Source organism: Pongo pygmaeus, chromosome 2, assembly GCF_028885625.2.
Source record: "Pongo pygmaeus isolate AG05252 chromosome 2, NHGRI_mPonPyg2-v2.0_pri, whole genome shotgun sequence".
Lineage (NCBI taxonomy): Eukaryota > Metazoa > Chordata > Mammalia > Primates > Hominidae > Pongo > Pongo pygmaeus.
In genome coordinates this window covers 115,211,189-115,233,709 of record NC_085930.1, presented here as the reverse complement: position 1 = coordinate 115,233,709, position 22,521 = coordinate 115,211,189, and the positions used below count along the sequence as shown (strand labels likewise).

Genomic DNA, 22,521 nt, shown 5'->3' with positions numbered 1-22,521 from the left:
GGTGTTAGATTGAAATGGGGGGAGGGAAGAGAGGAAGATTTTTTGTTTAAGTTAGAAAAGATAATTTTCTCTAATACTAACACACGAAATGTCATATAGCTATGTTAACATCAGATAAAATGGACTTTTTGGCAAAAAGCATTCATTACAAATGAAGAGGGTTACTATATAGTAAGAAAAATTTTATTACCAAGAATATATAAAATAATTTCTGTAACTCAAAGGAAAAGCAATCCAGTAGAAAAATGAGAAAAGATACAAACAGTTCTCAGAAGGAAATTTTAATAATCATAAGAAGATGATTAGTCTCACAAGTAATCAGGGAAATGCAGATCCAAATTGTGTACCATTTCACACTCACCAGGTGAACCCCAGGTGGGGGCTGTCATCTGTTGGGAACTTAGACTGGCACATCCACTTTGGAGAACAGTTTAACAGTATTTAGTCAGTTGATGATGTTTAGACCCTATAACCTAGCCAAGAAATGCCCACACATGAGCGCACACACACACAAAAATGTAAAAAAGAAGTCATGATGGCATTGCTGAGATCAACAAACATAAATAACCTAAGAGTCCAGTAGGTGAGTGGATACTTAAAGTTATGTGAGGTTATAAGCTTCTGAAATAAATGCACTTCAGAGCTGCAGGAGAGGCAGCAGTATATAAAGAACATGCACTCTAGAGACAGGCTGCCTGGGGTTTGAAGCCTGATTTTGACACTTAATAAATAACTTGGGTAAGTTACTTAGCCTCTTTGTGCCTCAGTTTTTATAAAATGAGGACCTGCACAGGTTTATTATGAGGATTAAATAAGTTACTCTTTGCAGATGCTTAGAATAGGACCTGGGATGTAGTGTGAGCTGTATAAGTGTTAAATAAATGCATATCAACCTGGATGGCTTATAAATATATGGATGAAGGAGAAAAAGCATATGTATTAGAGATTGTATTTGGTTGCTAGAAACAGTCAAGAGTTATTCTCTTGGGTAAAAGAAATGCAAAGACACAATGTTGGAATATTTTGTGTTTTTTTCTCCCCTGTTGTACATGCCATTCCACAATGTGCATACACGTGTGTGCATGTGTCAGTGTCTTTGTCTGTTATATACTCCAGCCTTCCTTCCTGGCCCCATCTGTCTCTTCAGGTTCCCTCCATCTCTACACCCCGGCTGCCCTTACTCTGGTCCTGGGGAGGTGGTGGAGATGCTGCTTTGTGGAGCTGGGGGGTGTGGAGTCATAACATGGATAAGTCACTGCTCTTGGCCCTCCTTGGCTCTTACGGAGGGACCTGCTAGGGCAATAAAGGCAGCTGAGCAGACTCAGGGCTGCCTTTCGAGGAGTGCTGTCTGTGGGGAGAGCTGCCTCTCCTCTCTGGGCAGATGTGAAGGCTGGACACCAGAGGGTTCAGAACACTGGCCCTCCTGAGACGTTCTTACTTGTCTTCCTCTTGGGCATGGAGGCTTCTGGGAGGGTGTGCCTCAGTGTGCTGGCAGAAGCAGACCTAGATGTAGTGGTGAGTGGCACTCCTTCTCACCTGGTGAGTGGCACTCCTTCTCACCACTACAGTGCCCACAAGGGTGGGGCTGGGCACCTGCTCCCTGGGGTAGGTGGCTGCCAAGGGGCCTCCAGGAGCCAACCGAGCAGTGGTTCTGCTGGCTGCTGGGGTCACAGTTCCTCTAGGAGACACTCGCTGGACTGGGGACACCCAAGTACAGAGCTCAGGGACTCCAGGGGAGGTGGGCATGGACGCTCCACCTCTGAACCATCTCCTCTTCTTTCTCTCCCCATTGCACTTTGAGCCCCTCACAGATGGGACCCTGGTGAGATTTCTCCCTTTTCTCCTCAGGGCATAGTGGGTATGTCCAAGACCTACTGGACTGAGCTGCTTCATAGGAGAAACGAACCTCCCAGTATTTGACCTCTCAGTGCGTGTCTTTGAGCATCAAAACTAGCCAGCTTAGGTTCTGCTACCAGGAATGTTGGTTCAGAGTGCAGTCTGCATGTACTGTGTGTGTGTGCATGTACTTCATGTTTGTGTGAGGGTCGGGGGTGGTGTATCTGGGAGTGGTCCTGCCAGGAGGGAAGGTTTGGGGAGCACTGGGTACTTTCTCTCTACTGGCATTAGGCCCCTTGGAGCATAGGGACTGCCCCTTGGGGACACTGCCACTTTTATTTCAGCTTCCTTTGGAGGCCAGCAGTTGGTTTGGCTGTGACTCAGGGATGCAGCAAGCCCCTTGTCCTGGTGTCTGGGGGCCATGCTCACTTACCTCAGGGCTATGAGGCAGCAGGCCTAAGGGGGTACCATAAGCACCCGCATCTTGGGAGCATGGCTTCTTCTCCTGCCAGGTTAGGCGAGTGGGCTGGGGGTCAAGGGGAGCCTCCTGTGCATGGATGCCCTGGCTTCCTGGGTGTGGGTGGGAATCTGTATCTATTAAAAGGCAGAGGTGGCCTGTGGTTGGAGTATTGCCAGAGGCTATAAATAGCTGAGTGTGTGAAGAAGGAGAGTCTGGGGAAGAGAGAGGAATGGGGGAGGCCTCTGGGTCTCCAGGTGGCAGCAGAGCCCTGTGGTGAGGGAGGGGCATGGAATGTTACATAGGGCTCTGAACATAAAGCTCTTGTAGGCATGGTGTGACTTGATGGGCTGGGAGTCATACAGGGGACTTGTGTTATGAGGGATTGTCATAGGCAGTAGGGGATGGTTGTGGCTCTAATATAGCCAATGTGCCAGGCAGTGTTCTAACCACTCTTAAAGTGCATTAACTCAATTAGTTCCTACAACTACCCTAGCTGTGAAGTATTGGAGTAGGACTTTAAGTCTGGCCCGCTCACAGCTGCCATTTTTCGCTGGGTTGCCTGTAGGAGGATCTGGTCAGATGGGGGTCAGGTGACATCTTTTTGAAATGGAGTCTCGCTCTTGTTGCCCAGGCTGGTGTGCAATGGCTCGACCTCAGCTCACTGCAACCTCCGCCTCCTGGGTTCAAGCGATTCTCCTGCCTCAGCCTCCTGAGTAGCTGGGATTACAGGTGTCCGCCGCCACGCTTGGCTCATTTTTGTATTTTTAGTAGAGACCAGGTTTCACCACATTGGCCAGGCTGGTCTCGAACTCCTGACCTCAGGTGATCTGCCCGTCTCGGCCTCCCAAAGTGCTGGCATTACAGGCGTGAGCCACCGTGCCTGGCCCAGCTGACATCTTGAACCCTTGGGTCCTCTGAGATTTGGAACTTCCAGCCTCTTCACTTGGGTCCTGCCTATGGTAGTGGCAAGAGGGTGGTCCCTGACTTATCAGTGGCCTGGAGAGAGGAGGTTACTCTGTTGGCCTCCCTTGTTTGGACTCCTGCCTCAGCACAGAGGCTTGTTGCTTGTCTGAATGGAGATAGAAACTCTTTGAGGACCTAGGGCTTGGGCTGCAGGCTGAGGCCATCCTTCCTTGTTGTCCCCTCCTTTCCACATCTTGCTCTAGCCATGATACCTACACCCTTCTGTCCATCTGTCTGCCCACCCATCCATCTATGATGTGTTTGGAATGATTCTGCCACTCAGGACGGCAAGGGTCCTGCCTTTGTTGGCTTTCCAGTCTTGTGGGGAAAGCCTGACATTTAGAAAGTAGTTGTCGAGTACATGTGTAATGTTTTATTTCTCATACAAGTGTTCATTGTGTTATTTCCTCTTGAGATTATTTTTGGTTATATTATTGGTACACTTTTTGGATGTCTGAAATAATCCTTTAAGCAACAACAGGCCATTAGTCAAGGGTGGTTAAGTTAGGTGGCAGGGGAAGCACAAGGGCCAGTGGAAGTAGAGAGTTTGCCTGGTCTCAGGGGAGAGGGAAGAGCCGAAATCAGAGGAAGGTGGGGAACCTTACAGCCAGAGGTGGTAACTTCTGAGTTATGCTAAGCCTAGAAGTCGAGCACATTCAAGGGTGTGACATTATGGTGTGGCTGCAGTAAGGGGAGGAAGGTAGGGGAGTGCCCAGCTTCCTTGTCTGCAGTGCAGCTTCATGGCTGGCCCCACAAGTCTCAGGTCTCCACGCCCCACATGTCTCAGGTCTCCACTAGAACTGCTGCCGTGGATGCAGTGGGGCCCAGCCTGGGGAGAGGAGGCCCTGTGGCCTCTGGGCAGGGTGCTTCGAATAACCCAGTAATTGGGTGCTGCTGCAGGCAGACAGGGGCAATGTAGGTGCAAGCCTCAGTCCTGGCCCTGGTGTGCTTGTTCAGCCTTTGGTCTACTACCCCCACCCCACCCTCTCAGGTTCTCCCTCTAAACCTTAAAGCCATATGCTTGATGAAGGGCCTGGCTGGGGAAGCCAGTGTGTACCCTTGTAAGCCTCTCTGTGGACCCTGAGGCCCTTCCTTTGGAAGAGGCTGAATGCCAGCTGACTGGCTGGTCAGGAGGCCATGCATTTTCCTTTCACAAGTGTCAGAGCCTAGGCCACCTGGTGTAGGATGACCAGAGCTGTGGCTGGGCACTGCCATTCTGATTGGGTGACATTTCGGATCCTTAGGTGCTACCTGGATCCTTGAGATTGGTTGCTTGCTCCTGCCCCTGGAAGAAGCATCCTGTCACTTCAGGGAGATGCAGAAAGGGGTTGGATTTGACAGGAGAATGGCCGCTCCAGTGGTGGGGGGCTTCTTTCACCTGACAGCCAGTCAGTATCCTTCTCTCTGTGGTATACCCTGGGAAATCAAGCTCTTTCCTCATGAAGGCCAACAGTAGGGGTGGAGATGAGAGTGAGGATGTCCTTAGGCTACGCTAGTGTTTAGGGTACTTTGCCCTCCCCCAGGGTCGGGGCAGGGTTCGTGTTCCTTGCTACTCCAGTCAGCCTTTCAGGCTGATGGCGAAGTAGGGCTCTTGGCTGCTGGTGGGCTGGCTGTCTGGTGGGATTGACTCTGACCCCTCCCTCCTTCTTGGGACGGGAATAGTGGTAAAAGAAGACCAGCCAGGAGTGGTGCCAGGTCACTGGCCTACGTGGGTCCAAGAAGTGTGGACAGGATGGCTGGATGCTTGGTGCAACTATCCTCTCGGGTGTCTGTGTGGGGTTCTGGCAGTGAGGTTGTAAATGCCACCACCTGCCTCCATTGTGGGCGGCCTATAATGGGGTGCTGGCAGGGCTCTCAGACAGAACCGAACCTCCTTTGGCATCTCCATACTCTTTCCCATGTCAGGGCTATGTGGTTCCTGGGGGTAGTGGGAGTAGACTGGGGCTGGGACTGGAGGTTGTTTTGTAGGGGATAGTGAGGAGGATGGATTTTGGGGAATGTTTGAAATCAAGTTTGAAGAAGGAAAGTGTTTGAAAGGGCAAGCGGGGGTTGAAGTGGTTGTCCACCTCGATGGCACTTTCTGCAGCAGGTGGAAGGGGGTTCAGAAGTGATGGGGAGTGCCCTGGGGTCATCAGGAGCCTAGCCAGGAGAATGATCTGTGATTGCAGGTTAAGCCACCAGCTAGCCCTCCTCTGCCTGAGGCACGTATTCCCCTTGGTGACTCTGGGAGGCTTACCCTGTACACGTAGGCCTCATTCCTTATGTTCTCCAGCCCTGCCGAGCACCAGGTGTGGTTGCTGGGTGTGGAAAGGACGCTTACAGGGTCCTTTCCGTTCCGTATGGGCAGGGAGTTGTGGAGGACCCACTGGCATGGTCTCCCTGGGGAACTGTTTGAGAAGGGGGCTTGGGGGCAGAGACAGGAGCAGCAGGAAGCCACTCCCCTTTGCAGTTTTCCCAACTGGTCCTTGAGATCTTTATCACAATCACCTGAGACAGACAGGGGTGATTAACAGCACATATTCTGCCCCCATTCCCATTGGGATGGGTCTGGATTGGGCCTGGAAATACGTGTTTGAATGAACACTGCTCCCCTTTCCCACACCTCCAACATACAGTGATTCTGATGTGCACTGGGGTTTTAAGGGGGCCTCTTCATCGGTTTCTGCTGTGGCAGGGAAGTAGCCCCCAGCCCCACCCAGGAGCCTCAGGTGTTGGTGCCCTTTCTGTGTATCTGGACTCTGTCTGTCTGTCTGTTTATCCATCCTTCTGTGGCATTAGGTTTCCTGCCTCCTCCCTTTTGCTTAGGCCTAGGGGCAGCTGTGATGGGCTGCAGAATGAGGTGGGGGCTGGTGCCAGCTGGCACACGTAAATTAAGAGGTGTTGGACGGATGGGTGGCCTATGTCCAGGGCTGAGTGCAGGAGGTTGGTGACCCCAACCCACCACCCGGCCTCCCTCCCTCAGGGTGGCCTGGCACCCAGGACTGGGAGTACGGGTTTGGGTGGTGGTCCCAGGGGCATGCTCAGTGGTTCTCTTTTCTCTGGGGCACAGGCTCTGGGCGTGGGGAGGCTGAGACACGGGAGTGCATCTACTACAACGCCAACTGGGAGCTGGAGCGCACCAACCAGAGCGGCCTGGAGCGCTGCGAAGGCGAGCAGGACAAGCGGCTGCACTGCTACGCCTCCTGGCGCAACAGCTCTGGCACCATCGAGCTCGTGAAGAAGGGCTGCTGGCTAGATGACTTCAACTGCTACGATAGGTACCCCAAGACTCGCCTTCCTTTCCTCTTGGACCCACCTGTGCTTATACTGCCCACTGGGCCATTTGGGTCTTAGGATGTCTGAGCGGGAGATAAAGGACGAAGAAGGGGCTCTTGAGATGGTAGCCAGGGCCCCACGCCCTTCCACACCCTATTTGTCCTACCTTAGCCCTGAGGAGGGCTCTCAGTGTCAACCCCTGGCTGTTCTTCCTTGGCTTTGGGTCTCCTATAGGGGAGGTGAGTTCACACTGTCCCCCTGGTGTTGCCCATGAGGTGCTCTGTCTGTGAGGAGGGGTTGGCAGGGCAGGCCTGGGGCAGTCTTGCATCCCCCAGGTGAGGGGTATATGGAAAATTCTGTGCCTCCAGGCAGGAGTGCGTGGCCACTGAGGAGAACCCCCAGGTGTACTTCTGCTGCTGTGAAGGCAACTTCTGCAACGAGCGCTTCACTCATTTGCCAGAAGCTGGGGGCCCAGAAGGTAAGGGGGCAGTGTGGAAGTGGGGCCTTGAGTCAGCCGACCTGGGCCTCTTTGGCGTGGAGTGCTTGGCTCCTCAGTTGGGTGGGGTGTGGCTACAGGGCCCTGTAGTCTGGCTCTGGAGGTGTGAGGGCGGGCAGACTGACACAGGGCTCTGTGTGTCCCCCAGTCACGTACGAGCCACCCCCGACAGCCCCCACCCTCCTCACGGTGCTGGCCTACTCACTGCTGCCCATCGGGGGCCTTTCCCTCATCGTCCTGCTGGCCTTTTGGATGTACCGGCATCGCAAGCCCCCCTACGGTCATGTGGACATCCATGAGGTGAGACAGTACTGGCTTGGAGCAGGGCAGGGTAGAGGTGGGGAGGACAGGCCAGACCTTATTAAGCCTTGCTCTCCCCCAGGACCCTGGGCCTCCACCCCCATCCCCTCTGGTGGGCCTGAAGCCACTGCAGCTGCTGGAGATCAAGGCTCGGGGGCGCTTTGGCTGTGTCTGGAAGGCCCAGCTCATGAATGACTTTGTAGCTGTCAAGATCTTCCCACTCCAGGTGAGTGTTTGAGGGGCTCCATCCAGGTCCTCTGTCTCCACTGTAGCTTGAACTGGAGGCTCTCCTGCCCTGGGGCAATCCAAACCCCAAATATATTGTGGTATGAGAGAAAAGGGAGCATTATTGGGCCTAGTTACTCATGTTACACTTGGCTGGTCTGTAGATTTCATGCAACTATGGAATTTTATCATAGGACCAGGGTAGGGCTTTGCAAAACCTTGATTTGCCCTGGTTTCCAGGGTTTTGTTTTTGACATTGGGTTCTTTCCAGCGGCCCCGGACACCAGGTCTGGCTCTGCGTCATTTGTTGGGTGATACGGGGTCACTCACTCCCCATCCGTGGACCTTAGTGGCCCCATTTGTAAATCGAAGTGCTAGCCTTAAGTGATCTCAGGGATCACTGTTGGCCTCATGCTCCGGGCCTAGCTTAATACAGGTCTTCTCCTGGTCCCCTTACAAATGCTGAAGCTGGGAGGCTGGGAGGTGGGGAATGGGCTGGGAGGCTTGGGGGTGGGGAATGGGGGGAATGGTTGTTCTGCTGTAGGGCAATGTGACTGCAGCAGGGCTAAGCCAGCCACTTGTCCCCCCAACCCCTTGCCCCCGGCCTCAGGACAAGCAGTCGTGGCAGAGTGAACGGGAGATCTTCAGCACACCTGGCATGAAGCACGAGAACCTGCTACAGTTCATTGCTGCCGAGAAGCGAGGATCCAACCTCGAAGTAGAGCTGTGGCTCATCACGGCCTTCCACGACAAGGTGAGCCACACCCATCAGAATGGACTCTGAGAGGAGATGGAATGTCCCCTTGGTGGCTCTCCATAATATGATGACCCCTTCCCTGTGGAGGTGTCCACCATGAGGTACTCTGCCCCGGTAGCACTATCCATGATGGGGTTACCCCTGCCATAGGTGTGGACATAGGTTCCCCTATGATAGGAACCTCTCACCCTGGGATAAGTTTTTATGTTAAGAGTAGTGACTCCATGATTCCCACCCCTAGCCCTCCCTGCCTCCTGGCCTCATCCATCTTCCATATCGATTGTAGTAGTCTCCCAGAAGAGCAGCCTAGCCATTGGCCCACTGAGACTTCTCTGCCAGGGCTGGGCTGGGTCCTGTCCTGTACCCAGAATCTGTGCTCAAGTTCTGTGCTGTCTTCTCTCAGGGCTCCCTCACGGATTACCTCAAGGGGAACATCATCACATGGAACGAACTGTGTCATGTAGCAGAGACGATGTCACGAGGCCTCTCATACCTGCATGAGGACGTGCCCTGGTGCCGTGGTGAGGGCCACAAGCCGTCTATTGCCCACAGGTACCTGGGTCAGCAGGTGCCTTTCCTGCACTTGAGCTGGAGCTGTGGGAAGGGTTGGTGGGCAAGAGCAGTGTCTGGAGATGTCTCAACTTCCTAAACATACTTACTCTGCTTGCTGTGTGTCCCAGCCAGCTGGGCACAAAACCTGGCCTTCCCACTGTGTCCTGGGGATGGCATGGCCTCCCAAGCTGGTTTTTGGTGCCCTCTAATGGCCACATGAAGTGCTGACTCCATTACTTCGGTTGGAGAGTTGGCTTAGTAGTTCTCAAATTTTCTAGTTTAGGACCCCTTTATACTCTTAAAAGGACTTTTGTGTAAGTGGATTATGACTATTGATATTTGCTGTATTTGAGCACACCCACACATCCCATTTGCTGTCAGAGTGAGGACATCACATCTCATGTAGCCTCTGGAAAACTCTATGCTCCTAAGAGAATGAGCCTTAAAAAAGCAAATAAATGAAAATAATTTTGACTTTATAGATTCCCTTGGAACAGTCTTGAGATCTGGGGTCCTCGAACCACACTTTAAGAAACTCTGGATGAGCTCATCACTGTCATGCTTACTAAATGGCAGGCAGTGCTCTAAACACTTGAGAAGTATCAATTCACTTAACCTTCATTACCGCCCATTGAGACAAGTACTGTATTTCTCAGCTCTATCTTGCAGATGGAAGAACAGTAGTACAGAGAAGTTGAATGACTTAGCCAAGGTCTTGTAGCTAGTTGAGTCTGGTTCTGTGACTGTGAGGGAGGGGAATGAACCTCAAATTCCAGTGTTCAAAGCTGAAGGGTCCCTGATGGTAGTAACAGTAATGACATAGAAGGTAGACTGTATGAAATTGGCGTTTTTGTAGGTCAAAAGGTTGAATGTTGTCTCCGCTATATGGCTCAACTTAGTAGGAATACCCAGTAAGTATGCCAGGTGTGGCCCTAAACATTTGCACTTACCACTCAGTCGAATCCTCACAAGGCTGAGATAGGCACTGGGGAAACTGAGTACCACAAGTAGCTTTGCTTAGTTAGAGGTGGAGCTGGGCACATGCAATAGCAACCTTGCTCCACCCGGCCTTCATGGTGAGCTTGAGGCCCTAAGGGGTCTCTGTAGGATCCTAGGAAAGCTAATATTAAATTCCTATTCTCATTCACATTCCAAATGCTGTAAATTCTTCTCAGAAAACTTGCATCCCAGGCCAGTGTGCCTGTCCACCACCCCTCTGAGAATATATGGGCTGGCCTTTGATAGTATGGGGACTGGGACAGGGTCTGCCCAGCCATTAGGGTAGGTGTTGCTTTGCCAACCCTGGGGGAATCCTTCCTTCTGAAGTGCACTGAGGGATTCTCACACCCATGTCGGCACCTGCAGCTGCCTGCCTGTGCTGCTTCACCTCTGCATCCCAGGTAGGGTGGGATGACCTGGTCTGGGGGCTGACTCTAGGGCACAGACTCTAGTATCTTGGGAACCAAGGTGGGAGTTGGATCATGTTAAGCTTTATCTCTGCCCACTTGTTTCCACAGGGACTTTAAAAGTAAGAATGTATTGCTGAAGAGCGACCTCACAGCCGTGCTGGCTGACTTTGGCTTGGCTGTTCGATTTGAGCCAGGGAAACCTCCAGGGGACACCCACGGACAGGTAACAAGCCTCACAGGGCAGGAAGAGAGGGACAGGCCCAGGGTAGATACTTTGCCCTTTTCGTGCTCAGCTGGCGAGGTGCAGGGATGAGGGTGACTGCATGCGTTCAGAGCTGTCTGAGAACTCAGAACAATGCTCTTGTTTGACCAGTGGAGAAACCAAGGCCAGGAAGGCAGTGTAGCTTAGCTTCCATAGGACAGTCAGCTGGGAAACGTAGAGATTCCCCATTGGGGTTTTGACCACTAGTCCTTGCAGTCTTAGTCTTTCTCTCACTTTTTTAGTTTTAATTCCTAAGATAAAACAAAGAAATGTACTAAGGATCCAAACAAAGAACCTGGAAAAAGTAACTAAAAATTAAACTTAGGAAATCATTCCTAAAACAATCACTGTTACTATTTTTAAGTGTTCTCCTTCCCTTTTTGTTTTTGGTCTTAATCTCAGTAAAATACACACCATCTGTAGTTCCTTGTATTAATTTGGTAACAATTCCATTTTAGATTACTATTATCTCCAGGATATAGTATTTAAAAATTATTATCCAAGTATAATTGATGCTGTGACCTCTTGTAACTGCTGTGAATGTGGCGAATTGAGGTTTGCCATCATTGATAACCTGTCTGAATTGCTCTGTCTTGCCTGCATCTGGTGCACAGAGGCTGTAACTCCCATGTCCCAGCTGTGTGTATATGGCCAGTCACTGTAAATCCTGCCCTCTTCTGTCCTCACATAGGTAGGCACGAGACGGTACATGGCTCCTGAGGTGCTTGAGGGAGCCATCAACTTCCAGAGAGATGCCTTCCTGCGCATTGACATGTATGCCATGGGGTTGGTGCTGTGGGAGCTTGTGTCTCGCTGCAAGGCTGCAGACGGTAAGTAGGATGGCAGCCCTGGGCATCCTAGGTTGAGGGATAGGGAGCAGTGGGACCTTAGAGTGATCCTGCCAGGCTCTCTCTTACTCCTAGGACCCGTGGATGAGTACATGCTGCCCTTTGAGGAAGAGATTGGCCAGCACCCTTCGTTGGAGGAGCTGCAGGAGGTGGTGGTGCACAAGAAGATGAGGCCCACCATTAAAGATCACTGGTTGAAACACCCGGTAAGGGGCCTGGTGCAGGCAACTTTGCAGGGGGGTGGAGAAGGGAAAACCCTTCACGTGTAGCAGGTAAGCTGAAATTAAGGGAGAATGGGCAAATAGAAAGTCTGCTACGTTCCCTGGACTCTAGGGATGTGTTCCAGGGGTTATGGGGAGTAAGGTAGGATGATGTCCTTCTCCTGATCCCCACTTTGACTGAACTGCTACATTTTGGGCCCTTGTATGGTTTGGGCTTCGAATAAGATTTTGTTTGAATATCAGCGCTTCAAGGCAAGTAGTCGTGTCTGCCCTAGTAGGGGTGTGAGTGTCTCCTTCTTGTTCCTGTGTATGTTGAGGTTCAATGAACCTTTCCTAGGGCTGTGGAGTGAGGCCAGTAAGCTCAGAAAGATGACTGCCATGAAGGCAGGCATGCTGATTCCTAAAGTTTTCCCCAGGCCTCTGCTGGTGGACCTGCTGCTGTGGTTGGGGCTGGTGGGCTCTGCCTGATCCTTGGGAACATCAAGTTTACTGTCCCCCAAAGCTTTTCCTCACTGAAGGGTCCTAACAGGTGTCTTTCCTATCTGCCCTATGCTGCTTAGGGCCTGGCCCAGCTTTGTGTGACCATCGAGGAGTGCTGGGACCATGATGCAGAGGCTCGCTTGTCCGCGGGCTGTGTGGAGGAGCGGGTGTCCCTGATTCGGAGGTCGGTCAACGGCACTACCTCGGACTGTCTCGTTTCCCTGGTGACCTCTGTCACCAATGTGGACCTGCCCCCTAAAGAGTCAAGCATCTAAGCCCAGGACATAAGTGTCTGTCCAGACTCAGCGGATCTGAAGAAAAAAGGAAAAAAAGTTGTGTTTTGTTTTGGAAATCCCATAAAACCAACAAACACATAAAATGCAGCTGCTATTTTACCTTGACTTTTTATTATTATTATTATAATTATTATAATTATTATTATTAATATTATTTTTTGGATTGGATCAGTTTTTACCAGCATATTGCTCTACTGTATCACAAACAGCGGACACGTCAGCAGGCGTTGAGGTGCTGAGCTGTGAATGCAGAACCAGCGCCATGCTGAAGAGCCTCAGCCACCTCCTGTCCTTTGGGATTTGTTTTTCCCGCTTTCTCTTTGTTCGTTGTCTCAGAATCTGTGACACAAAGAAACCCATCTCCTGTCTTAGGAAACCTAATGCTGCAAACTCTACCTAGAGGAACCTTTGAAGACTGTTACATAAGAACATACCTTCCTCAGAAGAGGAGTTTCCTCTGCCCTCTGCCCTTCTCCCCTCCCTCCCTCCCTCCCCCCCTTTTATTTTGTTTTAGTGAGCTTAAGAAACAGCAGATGCGTCTTTCACGGATCTAACGGGTGTTGTCCTGACCGAGAAAAAAACTGGGATGAGAATGGTTTGGACTGGAGTTGGAAGGGGAGGACGGTACTGGGGGTAGGGTTTGGAACAGAGCTACACTGGACTCGGGCACATTCGGAGCAGCATCCTTTAGTATGGAGGCTACTTCTCAGGTAACCAGGAATCGAGGGGAAGGACCTTGTGGAGGCCGAGCATTAACAGCAAGAGTGGGGTTTGGAGAAAGTCTGAGATTGGGTGCAGCCCTGACTTAACCTGCTGTCCCTGACCAGTTTCTTTTCACTAACTTGGCCTTGGGCATAGGATGAAACATTTTTTCTGCCCTAATTTTAAAATTAGGTGAGGGTAGAATCATCACAGGTTAGGAATACATTCTTCATAAGACACGATGCTGTAAATACCCTTAATGGATGAAAAGTTGAAATACTTTTGTTTCCTCTTGGAGGAGTTCGGGGAAATGCCCACAGGGGGTTGTCCTGCACAGATAGGGCAAGAGGATTTCCTGGGTGGAGTCTGCCAAGGCCTGCCTCGCTGGGGACCCCAGAGTCCTGCAGCTCTGGTTCCGTCCCAGGTGGTGACATTACTGTCGCCTTTCTGTGGCTCGTGGACAAGACTTTCTCCAGACCCCTTAAAGTGGTACATATTCTAAAAAACTGTTTTTCTATTGTGCCATAACCTTGCTCTAGTCAGTGAATGTTCCTAATGCTGCTGTTTCAACATTTGAATTCTTTTTAATTTATGAAACATGCTAATTTTTTTTTTTCAAACAAAACACACACATCCACATATACACATGCTTTGCTATGTGGCTTCCAAGGTTTAAATTTTGAAAAGTAAAAGAATTAAAACTTCACGACCACAGATCACCTCAAACCAGAAATACCTCAGAATTTTCTACTTGTGTAAGGTTTATTATATATTTTGTTAGTTGTGTTGTCTTGTAGTAAGTATATTTTAATGTAAGTTGGCTTTTATGACAAGTTTAAAAGAAATACAGAAAAAGAAAAAAGTTTGCATCTTCTAGGGAGTGCTACCATTTTTGTTTGATAACACCCCGTTGTAAATAATTGTCATCAACTGTAGGTTGGCTGTCTGGGCCAAGTCTGGGCATTTATCAGTCTTGTTTGTGAAGGCTTTTCCTTCTGGTTTCTTTAGATCATTTTATTTAAAAACAGTGCATCTCTTCATCATGAGGGTAGGCAAGGCGGGGGCCGTGGGGAGAGGTTGACCTGGGTGAGAACTGAAGAGGCCGCCTCCTCTTGGGTGGTTTGGAGCTTCACGTGTAATTCACATGTAACATGTAACTTGATCGGTCAGTGTTCAGAATGACAAGTAACCCCACTTAAACTTGGTAGAAGGATGGCCCTTAGACCTGAATGGGGTGATTTTACTTGGGATTTAACTTCTTCAGCAAATTAACAGCAACGTTGGAAGAGATCTGTGGCGCCTCTGTGAAGCACACCATGACTCAGGCCAGTCTTTTAGTGCAGCGTGTCTGGGAGTGAAGGGTTTTACCCTTGCTGGTCTTGGAGTCCACAGCGTGAGGGGCACTGCACATGGCTGGGCATCTACCTGGCATGCTATGTTCAGTGTCTGGGGCTTACTGCCCAGGGGTCCTTTCCTCTGGGTGTTGGGGCACAGGGTGCTATGGGAGGCCCGTTTGCTTCCCTCTCAGAGCTCAGTTTTTGCTTCATGGGTCAAAATGTGGGCTGTCCAAGTGGTTACAGGAACAGGGTTTTGGTAAGCTATGTTGTCTTTTTTTTTTTTTTTTTAATGGTTTGATTTTGTGCTATGGTATTTTTCTTCCCTTGGAATAATTTTTAATGGCAAAACAGGCCTTACAGCAGTTGCTTTTCTTTACCATTTATTTCTTTAAGAAGCTTTAAAATATTTATTGAAAAGTGCCATATCTAATTTCTTTAGCTTTCTCCTCAGGCAGTGCAGGCATCTTTACTTTTCATCCTCAGAAGAAACAAACCACTAACAAATGTAGCAAATTTACTGCAGGTGGTTAGGTCATGATACTACCCGAACACTAAACCCCAGCCTCTTTGTTTGGTTTTAGTTCCTCTGGGTGGTTTTTCTTTTGTGTGCTGGCTTGATTCTTGTGAGAAGTTTTGACCTGGCCAACGGAGGACTGAGCCATGGTTCTGGTGTGGGACTTTGCGGTCAGGACACAGTATAGACAGGTCAGGCCTGCATACCTTTTCTCTGGGTGGCCTCCCCCTTAGGCCCACCATGTGCTCAGCCACTATAGTGTCCTTGTGGGGCCTTGCCATCAGATAGTGTGTCAGGAGATGGTACCTTTTTGGTGTGGCTGGGGAGGAGGGTGGTCCATGCCTGTTCTTTGGGCTTCAGGCCGCTCTTCCCCTCATGCTGTGGTGTAAAGTGCACCATCAGGTGGTATATCTGGTTCTGATGGCAAGAAGAAGGTGGGGGATCTCCTTATAGGGCATGGGTCTAGGAGCACAGGTAGGCCTTTGCCCCGGGTAAAATGTTTGTCTGTTTGCTGTCATGTGTTCTTTGAGGAGTGAGCCATCTAGAGCCCTACTTTGAATTTACTGGGTCATAGAGCCTCTGCCTGTGCTCTTTTCCATAATGGCTTCATGTGACATGCACTTTTGGTGGGCTCAGATAATTGGTTTCTTTTTGTTTTTGACCTCAGGCTCTGTGGCAGACTGGGGAAAATGGGGCCTGACATCATTTTCCCTGTCAATGGGAGGGGCTGTTCCATGCAGGGTGGGAGGGGACCAAGTTAGCAGAGAGTAGCCAAGGATCCTTGCTTCTTCCTTTCTAGTGTGCTGTCATCCAAGCAGGCTCCTGGCTGTAGGGATGGGCCTTGGGGAAGAATCTTCTTTGAAAGCATCTGTGATAACTGAGAAGTCATCCCTAGCTGGAGAAATCCAGTAATGAGCAGAAGGAGGAAGCAAGTGAGGACAGAGGCCACTGTATTACAGTGTCATGCAGAGGGCCCTCAATGATGGGGCACTGGGGAAGGCCGTAGACATAGTCATCAGAACATCCTGGCCTGGCATAAACTGGGTTTTCTCCTGGGACCATTGGTCCTCAGCAGGAGTTCTTTGCATGAGTTGCTCGGGGGCAAGGGCTGCAAGTGGGCTGTTCTTAGGAGAAAGTGACACCTGACTGTGAGGGAAGATGGTGAGCATTATTAGCCTTTGTTGTCCAGCATGGCCTTCTTGTCCTGTCTGCTCTGGAGAGGAGTCTGTGGGACCAGTCCTGCTTGGGGAGGGCATACCCACATGAGCCAGCTGATTCTGACTCTTAGTACATCATGTCCGGACTTGGGGGTGTTTCTGCAGAACAAGGAGGTTGTTTTCCAGCCTTGAACATCTTCAGGAGGATAGAGACTCTTGCTCACATATTCTTAGCAAAGGGAGGGGTCTCTCATCTCCAGGCCACAGAGATAGTTCTTCCATTGCCCTAAGAGGCTAGGCTAACCCTCTTGACATAACTTAGACAGCAAAGCACTTCATCCTGTAGTTGGGCTCTGTTACCTTTCTCTTCAGTTGGCCACATTCTCGTTTCCTCCATCCTGCTATGCCCTGTGTGCTCGGGCTGTGTGTGGGGTTTTTCCCTGGTGGAAGGAAGCCCAGCTATGTATTGAATGTCCTTCATGTGTTGTGTGTGGCTCAGAAAGCCTGTCACTTGGCCCCTGTGCTCTGAGCCGTGAGGGTGGGGAGGTGGCTGTTCCATTAAAGTGAGAGTATTGGATGGCCCTCTTGAAACTAGAATTTTGCCTTTTTTAGTATGCAGTATAAAGTTTCCAGCATCTATTGGTAACACAAAGATTTGCTGGTTTTTAAAATAATATAGTAAGCATAAGTATGTAAGTTTTTAGAATTGGTACTAGAAGTTGGACAGCTAGTTATTCTCGAGAACTTTATTTCACTAGAAAAATATACTAATTGGAAAGCAGTTTCCAGGAGTTAACTCAGTTTGATTTTCAGTCTCAGTTATTTTAGCCTGTTGAGTTTTTTATGGCACACCTCTGGAGAGATGGCCAGGCCTGATTCCCATTTCAGGGGCGTCAGACCATACCTTTTTAAGAAGCTCCGTGAATCTAGTCATCTACCCTCCATCCTCGGCGAACAGCCAGAAAGAGAAGGGGGGGACAAGGTGTCTTTTTCTCCTTCTCACTGGGGTGACATGAATTCTTTCAGTTAATGGCTGTTTGCAAATTCTAAACTAATGAAATACTCAGTAGCTAACATGTTCAATCTAGTAATGATGAGTTTAAATCTCAATTGACAGTAATGTTTTAGATAAACAGGCCCAGTAATTCAGTTGATGAACTGTATATCTTCTCAGTCTAGATTTGTAAATGTTTAATGAATTCAGGGTTATACGCATAGTTCTTTAAGTAAGATTCCAGGTAGTTGATTTGTAACCAGCAGTCTACCTATGAATGTATCCCAAACCTTTAGAAGGTTGGAAAAGATTTTTGAAATAATGATTTAGTTTTGTAGGAAAAACACCCCCTTGAAAATTAATTTGGTTGACCCAATAACATTTTTTAAAACAATTGGTGGCTCCAAAAGGCCTGCCAACAAAGAAAAGTCCAAATTATCTAGTGGGACATTTTGAATGTTTAATGTTTATTTTGGGTCCACTGTAAACTTTGGTTCAAAAAAGAATTTGAATTTAAAGAATTTACCATTATTTAAATTATTACCAAGTTTTTACATTTTCATGATGGTATCTTCCAGGTATGAATGAAACAAGACTTTTTGATTGTGGTACTTCCTGTATCCCCTGTAGTGCCAAAACCAGTGATACTTTATTTGCTCCTATGGCAGCTCATAGAGATAACCGAAGTGATTTTTCCTCAGTAATTGAAACATATATTCTCTAAATGCCAGTGTGTGGTGATGGGCCCTGCACTGCCTTCATTTCTCTAGGGCAGTGTCTTTGGATTGTCTAGGGCCTAGGTAATTCTGAGAACTACTGTAAACCAACCACAGGACACTAAAGCAATGTACACACCACTCTTTGTGTGTATGGAATGGGTTATATAAACCTGGGCTATGCTGGACATCTATAGAAGAGTATTACATTCACTTGCAAAGTTTACATTTTTGAGCTCACAGTTACGAAAAATATGACCCACAAGTTTTTCAGGCAGGTGAGGATGGGTCTTCTTGCAAATGCATGAGTTCTGTCTTGAGTCCTGGGAACTTCTCTGTTGGTTGGGTGTGGGCTCATTCCCTGACTCTCCTAATCATGTTTGCGTCAGAATGTTAGCATTGTAAATAAAAGAATAGGTTGTATAATAGATACACAACACTTGAAACTTTACTTTAAAAAAATCAATAGTTCTACATATATATTTAGTTATATCACTTGACAGATTTCTTCTACACAGTGTGGAGATTGTTTTATACCACAGATTATTTTTATAAAGTTAGTGAATTTGAATGATTTTGTAATCAGAGCTAATGAGCTTTACCTTTCAAGAGAAACGTACACTGGAGCATGAGTGGTGTGGAACTTTTACTTAGCGCTTATATGGATTCTTGTGATACACTGGCAGACTGGAGTCAATTTGCGGGTCTTTTTTGGCCAAAACTCCACTTGTGGTTGTGTAGGACAGTGATATTCAGCTCAGCTTCTTGTGGATTGGGAGGAGAGAGGGCCTGCAATGTGTTTTACATTGGTGCTTCCTCCTGAGATTTCTGTTGAACAAAGGGTTCTGAGGTCAAAAATTAGTTTGTAAGCCTTTGCCATAGGACATAGTCATGTGAGAGTGTTTGGGGGAACAGAAATTGTATAGGGGTGCAGATTGGGGTGGGATGGGACTCGAATAAGATTCAGGTACAAAAACTTTGAAATGAGAATCTGGTGGTTTGAGTAATCCACCAGACTGAATTATCTAAGATCACATTATCCAGGTTGGGGGGCAGAATTACCCAGTTAAGTAATTGTTCAGAAAAGTGGGGAGGGTGGCATGTGGATGCAGTGATCCAACTAAATGGAGAGCTGCCAGGCACATTTTGTCCTCTCTGGTCAGTGCTCTTTTGGAGGTGAGAATGGTTGGGTTGGCTTGCTGCTTCAATCTGTGGAATCAGCCAGGAGTCCAGTGAGGAAGCTCAGAACCCCAGTAACAGCAGAGCATCTTTCAGATAGCTCCAGAGTTTTCCTGCTTTTCTTAGGAAGCTCAGCATCACTGCCACAATACGGAAAGTGGTCTTCATTTTAGCCTATTTATCTTTAGGCAGAGAGTGGATGGTTATTTGTGTGGGACTTTTGGTGGTGATATATAATGAATAATTAAGTTAATTTATGGTATGCATAATGGCCAGTCCTGAGGCCCAGCTGAAGACCTGTCCCCCAAACCCTGCCCGTTGGCTTCAGGCTGCTGCTTCCAGACAGAGGTGCACTGGACGGGATAGTTTTATCAAGAGAATCCCTAATGTGTCATTTTAAACCAGCTGTGCTTTTTATTCATTCTGGTTAAGCGTATAGGTTTACACTTTACCCTTTTTATACTTGGAATAAATTTAGTTCCAGCAGATCTAGTAGCACTCCAGAAACCAACCCCATCTGTTCCCCATAAAAAGAACATTTCTCTGCTCTCCAGCCACGTGTCTTGGAATGTAATTCTGTTGTGCCTTTGTTTTTGTCACTCTCTTCCCCCCAAAAGCAACTGCTGTAAGCTTTTTTCTACTTGTCTTTTCTAGTCCCCAACCTCTACCTTTTTCCTTTTTCCCAGCTCTAATTTCTGGATGCACTTCTGTGATCCAGGTATTTTAAGAACCAGTTACCTCAGACCTCATGTTGAACAGTGTCGCCATCTGGGTCCTCTTGATACTGCAGACTTTTAACGTACACATGCAGGAACCCTGCTGAGCGTGGGCACTTGTTTTAAAGCAAAACTCTTCCCAAGGACTGAAGAAAGGGCTTCTGGCAAGCTCGTCATGGCATTGTTGTGGGATGGGTCTAGAGTGTCATCTGAATGGTGCTTCCTGTGTTCCTCTTTGAATTCTGCCATTTTCAGTATTCTCATGTGTCTGAATAGGCAAAGCGATTTAATTGGCTGGTCTTGCACGCAAATTAGTTCCAAAGATAAGCTGTTTGTAACACATTTCCAGTCGCTAATGCTCAAATGTAGAACATTCCTTTAAATGGCAGGATAAAAAACCCACTATCCACCATAGTGCATTTTGGGAAGATGTCTGTAGCATATGTTGCTGTGAAATTAGGCCTTGTGGGATATGGCTGTTTGTCATTTTGATGTATTTTAAATAAATATATATATTTTTTAAAGAGCCTTTTTTACCAGTTCAAAAAGTTTAATTAACCAGCAGTCACCACATCTGAATTTTTGTCTCTGGGGCATAGATGGCAGACCAAGATTAAAAGTGGTAACTCAGCTATACGAGCATGGGCTACCTTCCTGGGCTGTCCTGCTGTCCTGCAGACCTGCTGTTCCGCAGACCATGGGATACAAGGTCAGTGTGTTCCCAGTGAGGGTCCCAAGTCAGTCATCTTAAGTGTTTGGTCTCTGCCCCATTCAGTGGACTGTGGACTTAAGTCCCTGCAAGTGCTTTAGCCCAAGTGGGGTTTTCTCAGAGCACTGCCACAAGTTAAGTGTGTGTTTAGCCAAATAATTTCTCTATAAGGGAAAAATGCAGTCACCCAAATTTTACCAACAATGACAGAGATGAGAGTAGGAAAGATTAGGCAACATCTGAGTTTTAATTTGAAAAGTGTCCAAGTCATCATGAAAGGCCGACTGGGAGCAAGTGATTATTAGAGATTCTTCAGGAGACCTCATCTGAAAATGTTAAGACTGCCAGTGAGGGAAGGAATTGTTAAAATGCCAGCGGCTTTTTTTCCCTCTTTTTTTCTATAATTCTGTAAAAATGCAGAGAAAGTTGAGTGGTACTTCAGAATTGAGGGAGAGGGTTACCGCAGAGTAGAAATATATTTCTAGATTTCAGTTCCACACCACAAATCCACAACAATGCCATTTTTCAACTGTACAAAAATCTGCTTATGAACTTGACATGATCTTAATGGTAGTGTCAAAGGCCAAGTTTTTCACCTGTTAATATTTTTCCACATTTGTCCTTGAATCTGAATAACTTTATACAGTACTGTAAATTTAACTTACATCGAGTTTGATGTCAATTCTTATGAAAAGAGCTTTCTGCATGTAACACATACGGTTAAAGAACACAGCAAAGGACAAAATTTGCAGGAACAGTTTTGGAACCAATAGAAAATGTCACCTTTTATTTGCCATCTTAATATCTATCAGTTTTACCAGCTACTTCTAAATTTGTACATTATTTGTAAGGGAAAGAAGGAAAACCCTAAGACTTGTCTAACTTAGTGGAGAATGTGTATGTTGGGCTTAGGATGGATAGCTAAGTCTTATTGAGCTGTGTTACCTAACTTGTATATAAAAATTGTAATTAAAAGTTTGGGTTCACCTGTTTCTCACAGTTTAAAATGATGAGTAATTGCAAACTCTGGAAATGTGACTAGTATATGATTTAAGGCTGTAGAAGCAAGGAAGCTCTTTCAAGTGCTAAAACTAAAGACTTCTAGTTTTTGGCTCAAATAAGTACTGTTTGTATACCAGGATATGTGAGATGTAAATGTAGTAGGTCACTTTTCACCCTTGTAGCTATGAAATAAAAATTTTGTAGAACAGAAATAGCTTGTACTACTGAATTAACAAAAGTTATACTAAAGTATCATGTTTTAAAAATATATATATATATATATACAGAGTTAAGCTTGTTGCTGTTACCCTGTCTGGATTTGAAAAGTGTGCTGATTTATATATATATATTACACACACACACACACACACACACACACCCACACCCACACACACACACACACACACACACACACACACACCCCTAAAATGGCCTAAAGCAGACATCCATGTAATTACAGTTGCAAAATGAAAACATTTTGGAAAGAACATTGTATCATAGTTCATTCATTTGCAGTGGATCTTTGTTCCTTTTTACTGTGGTAATTTTAGAAATGAGTGTCAAGTTTGAAATTAGATCTGCTAAGTTGGGGTTTTGCTGCTTGAACTCTGCACTGGGTCCTCAAATAAACCGATGTGAATGTAGTTTTTTCCCCCTGTGTGAAGAAGCAGTTACACCCCAACAATAGGAGGAAAAATCTAGAACTATTTCAAGTTTTATCTTTTTGTATATGAAAATAAAATAATAATAAAACAATCTTGTCTCTTAATTATGTGGCAGGGGATTGGCGTTTCCTTTCATGAGGATTAGAAATAAAATGGCGTTCCGCTGCTTAGAGGGCTGACTCAAGTCAGTTCCTGTTTGGTATGTGTAACATTAACAGATGTTAATGGCTGAATGCCTAGTCTGCCATGGTACTGTGGGGCTGGAGCTAAGCACAGGTCTCCATTTCTGCCATTCAGAAGTCCAGGGTCTAGTTGGGGACATTATGAATGGGGACCATTCTCCTGAACGAACTGTTATGGGATTTTGAGTAAGTTTCTGCAGGGTATATTTTCCAAATGTCCAAGACACTCCCCTGTTCCCCCATCCTCTGCCACCAGTCCTGTACTTTGCAGACAACCCTGAGCAATAT

General features: G+C 47.5%; 1 protein-coding gene across 3 annotated transcripts in view; it reads left to right on the top strand.

Moving 5' to 3' along the window:
* The window catches only part of ACVR2B (activin A receptor type 2B), a 39,267-nt gene extending 17,125 nt beyond the window's left edge, over positions 1-22,142 (top strand). For 2 of the 3 annotated variants that reach the window (XM_054480375.1, XM_054480373.2), the window contains exons 2-11: positions 6,309-6,516; positions 6,883-6,992; positions 7,159-7,310; positions 7,393-7,536; positions 8,146-8,289; positions 8,696-8,844; positions 10,362-10,476; positions 11,207-11,345; positions 11,439-11,569; positions 12,145-22,142. In XM_054480375.1, the coding sequence (XP_054336350.1) occupies positions 6,309-6,516; positions 6,883-6,992; positions 7,159-7,310; positions 7,393-7,536; positions 8,146-8,289; positions 8,696-8,844; positions 10,362-10,476; positions 11,207-11,345; positions 11,439-11,569; positions 12,145-12,339 (1,487 nt within the window). In that variant the 3' untranslated portion in view covers positions 12,340-22,142. The remainder of the gene's footprint in view (positions 1-6,308; positions 6,517-6,882; positions 6,993-7,158; positions 7,311-7,392; positions 7,537-8,145; positions 8,290-8,695; positions 8,845-10,361; positions 10,477-11,206; positions 11,346-11,438; positions 11,570-12,144) is intronic. The other variant, XM_063662020.1, reaches the window with a different exon arrangement.
* Positions 22,143-22,521: the final 379 nt, after the last annotated feature.